Source organism: Heptranchias perlo, unplaced genomic scaffold (genome assembly GCF_035084215.1).
Source record: "Heptranchias perlo isolate sHepPer1 unplaced genomic scaffold, sHepPer1.hap1 HAP1_SCAFFOLD_74, whole genome shotgun sequence".
In the NCBI taxonomy this organism is placed as follows: Eukaryota; Metazoa; Chordata; class Chondrichthyes; order Hexanchiformes; family Hexanchidae; genus Heptranchias; species Heptranchias perlo.
In genome coordinates this window covers 2,748,368-2,752,115 of record NW_027139772.1, presented here as the reverse complement: position 1 = coordinate 2,752,115, position 3,748 = coordinate 2,748,368, and the positions used below count along the sequence as shown (strand labels likewise).

At 56.3% G+C, this 3,748-nt stretch overlaps 1 protein-coding gene across 1 annotated transcript; it reads right to left on the bottom strand.

Moving 5' to 3' along the window:
- Positions 1-2,634: 2,634 nt before the first annotated feature.
- On the bottom strand, positions 2,635-3,465 carry LOC137319142 (probable G-protein coupled receptor 139). The gene has a single exon (XM_067981487.1). The coding sequence runs from the start codon at positions 3,463-3,465 to the stop codon at positions 2,635-2,637; it is 831 nt and encodes a 276-aa protein (XP_067837588.1).
- Between the last annotated feature and the right edge of the window lie 283 nt (positions 3,466-3,748).

Here is a 3,748-nt window from a genome sequence, read left to right as displayed (position 1 = left end):
GGGAGTGGGGACAGCGAGTGGGAACTGGGAGAGGGGGAGTGGGGACAGCGAGGGGTAAATGGGAGAGGCAGAGTGGGGACAGCGGGGGGTAAATGGGAGAGGGGGAGTGGGGACAGCGAGGGGGTAAATGGGAGAGGGGGAGTGGGGACAGCGGGGGGTAAATGGGAGAGGCAGAGTGGGGACAGCAGGGGGTAAATGGGAGAGGCAGAGTGGGGACAGCTGGGGGTAAATGGGAGAGGGGGAGTGGGGACAGCGGGGGGTAAATGGCAGAGGCAGAGTGGGGACAGCGGGGTAAATGGGAGAGGGGGAGGGGGGACAGCGAGGGGTAAATGGGAGAGGCAAAGTGGGGACAGCGTGAGGTAAATGGGAGAGGGGGAGTGGGGACAGCGAGTGGTAACTGGGAGAGGGGGAGTGGGGACAGCGAGGGGTAAATGGGAGAGGCAGAGTGGGGACAGCGGGGGGTAAATGGGAGAGGGGGAGTGGGGACAGCGAGGGGGTAAATGGGAGAGGGGGAGTGGGGACAGCGGGGGGTAAATGGGAGAGGCAGAGTGGGGACAGCGGGGGGTAAATTGGAGAGGGAGAGTGGGGACAGCGGGGTAAATGGGAGAGGGGGAGTGGGGACAGCGAGGGGTAAATGGGAGAGGCAAAGTGGGGACAGCGGGAGGTAAATGGGAGAGGGGGAGTGGGGACAGCGGGAGGTAAATGGGAGAGACAGAGTGGGGACAGCGGGGGGTAAATGGGAGAGGGAGAGAGGGGACAGGGGGGGTAAATGGGAGAGGGAGAGTGGGGACAGCGGGGGGTAAATGGGAGAGGGGGAGTGGGGACAGCGAGGGGTAAATGGGAGAGGCAGAGTGGGGACAGTTGGGGGTAAATGGGAGAGGCAGAGTGGGGACAGCGGGGGGTAAATGGGAGAGGGGGAGTGGGGACAGCGGGGGGTAAATGGGAGAGGGAGAGAGGGGACAGGGGGGGTAAATGGGAGAGGGAGAGTGGGGACAGCGGGGGGTAAATGGGAGAGGGGGAGTGGGGACAGCGGGGGGTAAATGGGAGAGGGAGAGTGGGGACAGCGGGGGGTAAATGGGAGAGGGGGAGTGGGGACAGCGGGGGGTAAATGGGAGAGGGAGAGTGGGGACAGCGGGGGGTAAATGGGAGAGGGGGAATGGGGACAGCGAGGGGTAAATGGGAGAGGCAGAGTGGGGACAGTTGGGGGTAAATGGGAGATGCAGAGTGGGGACAGGGGGGTAAATGGGAGAGGGGGAGTGGGGACAGCGGGGGGTAAATGGGAGAGGCAGAGTGGGGACAGCGGGGTAAATGGGAGAGGGAGAGTGGGGACAGCGGGAGCTAAATGGGAGAGGGAGAGAGGGGACAGGGGGGGTAAATGGAAGAGGGAGAGTGGGGACAGCGGGGGGTAAATGGGAGAGGGGGAATGGGGACAGCGAGGGGTAAATGGGAGAGGCAGAGTGGGGACAGTTGGGGGTAAATGGGAGAGGCAGAGTGGGGACAGCGGGGGGGAAAATGGGAGAGGGGGAGTGGGGACAGCGGGGGGTAAATGGGAGAGGGAGAGAGGGGACAGGGGGGGTAAATGGGAGAGGGAGAGTGGGGACAGCGGGGGGTAAATGGGAGAGGGGGAGTGGGGACAGCGGGGGGTAAATGGGAGAGGGGGAGTGGGGACAGCGGGGGGTAAATGGGAGAGGGAGAGTGGGGACAGCGGGGGGTAAATGGGAGAGGGGGAATGGGGACAGCGAGGGGTAAATGGGAGAGGCAGAGTGGGGTCAGTTGGGGGTAAATGGGAGAGGCAGAGTGGGGACAGGGGGGTAAATGGGAGAGGCAGAGTGGGGACAGCGGGGGGTAAATGGGAGAGGGGGAGTGGGGACAGCGAGGGGTAAATGGGAGAGGCAGAGTGGGGACAGCGGGGGTAATTGGGAGAGGGGGAGTGGGGACAGCGAGGGGTAAATGGGAGAGGCAGAGTGGGGACAGCGGGGGTAAATGGGAGAGGCAGAGTGGGGACAGCGGGGGGTAAATGGGAGAGGGAGAGTGGGGACAGCGAGGCGTAAATGGGAGAGGCAGAGTGGGGACAGCGGGGGGTAAATGGGAGAGGGGGAGTGGGGACAGCGGGGGGTAAATGGGAGAGGCAGAGTGGGGACAGCGGGGGTAATTGGGAGAGGCCGAGTGGGGGCAGCGGGGGGGGGGGTAAACAGAAGCATTTCACATTTTTAGAAAGTGACTCTTAGTGTCGCCTCTAGTATTTGTGTCATGACCTTTGTGCAAAAATAAAACCCTGACCAGACACCATGACCCTTGATGTGTTTCTCACAGCTGGAAATGAGATCATTCGGGGCTAGAACGTCATCTGACTTGAATGAATTCCTTCAGGAGAAGTGGGCAGTAATCGAAGAGGAATTGAGAATATATCGCCACACTGTGAGCGGTAAATTCGCCATCTGTTCTCACCTTCAGTGTGTGGGAGGGTCTCGGGGTACATCCTTGTTGTTTGGGTGGGAGAGGTGGCCCTTATTTGTGGTAGTGGGGCGCGGGGCAGTGTCTGGGAGAGTCGGGCAGCGTTTGATGGGCAGAAGGGTAAAGGTATCGGATAGAGTATGGGAAAGGACATAATCTGGAAATGATTCCGTCTTTTCATTATTTAACTAATTTAACAATTAAAGTCAGTGGATATTTCAGCGCATTCTTTAACTCCTCTCTGAACTTACTCTGGGTCATTACATAAGTCCCCGTGTTGATACAGCAGCTCAGGAGCAGCAGCATGTTTCCGCTTTCTTCCAGAATAAACTTGGGGTCATTGAAATTAAAACCTTTGAAATAAGAACCGTCTGTAATCCGCACATATACAATATTTACAACATAGGTCGTCCATAACAGGATGAAATTACCCGATATAATGAAGAGTAAAACGATGGACTTTCTCCGGCTCTCCATCTCCGGGCCACTCTGATTCTCTCCATTGCTGTGGGCCCGGAGTCTCCTGCGGGCTCGACTGGCCGCTAGAATATGTCTGACGGTCAGAGCATTGAGCAGAAGAATCAGAATGAAGGGGATACAAGGGGTTAAAACACGATCGAACCAGTCGAATCCTGTCCATGCAAATGAAGCATAAAAGCCCAATTTAATGTTGCAAAGCCAGGGTACTTTGTTAATCACATACACTGGTTCATATACAAAGTACCAGGGAATGTTTTTCAAACAACCCAGTGCGCACACCAAACATATGACCACACGCGCCGTTTTCCCGCTGCAATATTTTGCTTTCAGCTTCTGGCAACAAATGGCCACAAATCGATCAAAGGTGAAAGCGACCGTTAACCAAACGGAACAGTCTCTGGATGAATAGATGAACACAGTGCTGATACTACAGGCAGGAGTGGTGGACAGGAAACTAACCGGCAGATAAATACCACTGATCGGATTCAGGAACAGCGCGGTGACAACAACCAGGAGATCAGTGACCGCCATGGACACCAGGTACCCAGTGATGCATCTGGAGAGACCGCACTTCCTCCGGGGCAGGATCACAATGGACATTAAGTTCGCTGTTTAGAGAGATAGAGAGAGAGAGAAACAGAAGGGTAAAGGCTGATCGGACCCAGAATAAAGATTGGCAGTACCTTCTACGAATTTGTAAGCAGTGTAGATGAAAACATAAAATTACAAAGCGATATTGATAGATTAGGTGAATGGGCAAAACTGTGGCAAATGGAATTCAGTGTAGGCAAATGTGAGGTCATCCACTTTGGAT

Excerpts from the sequence above, each read along its gene's own strand:
- LOC137319142 (XM_067981487.1), bottom strand. The coding sequence starts at position 3,465 with ATGGCGGTCACTGATCTCCTGGTTGTTGTCACCGCGCTGTTCCTGAAT.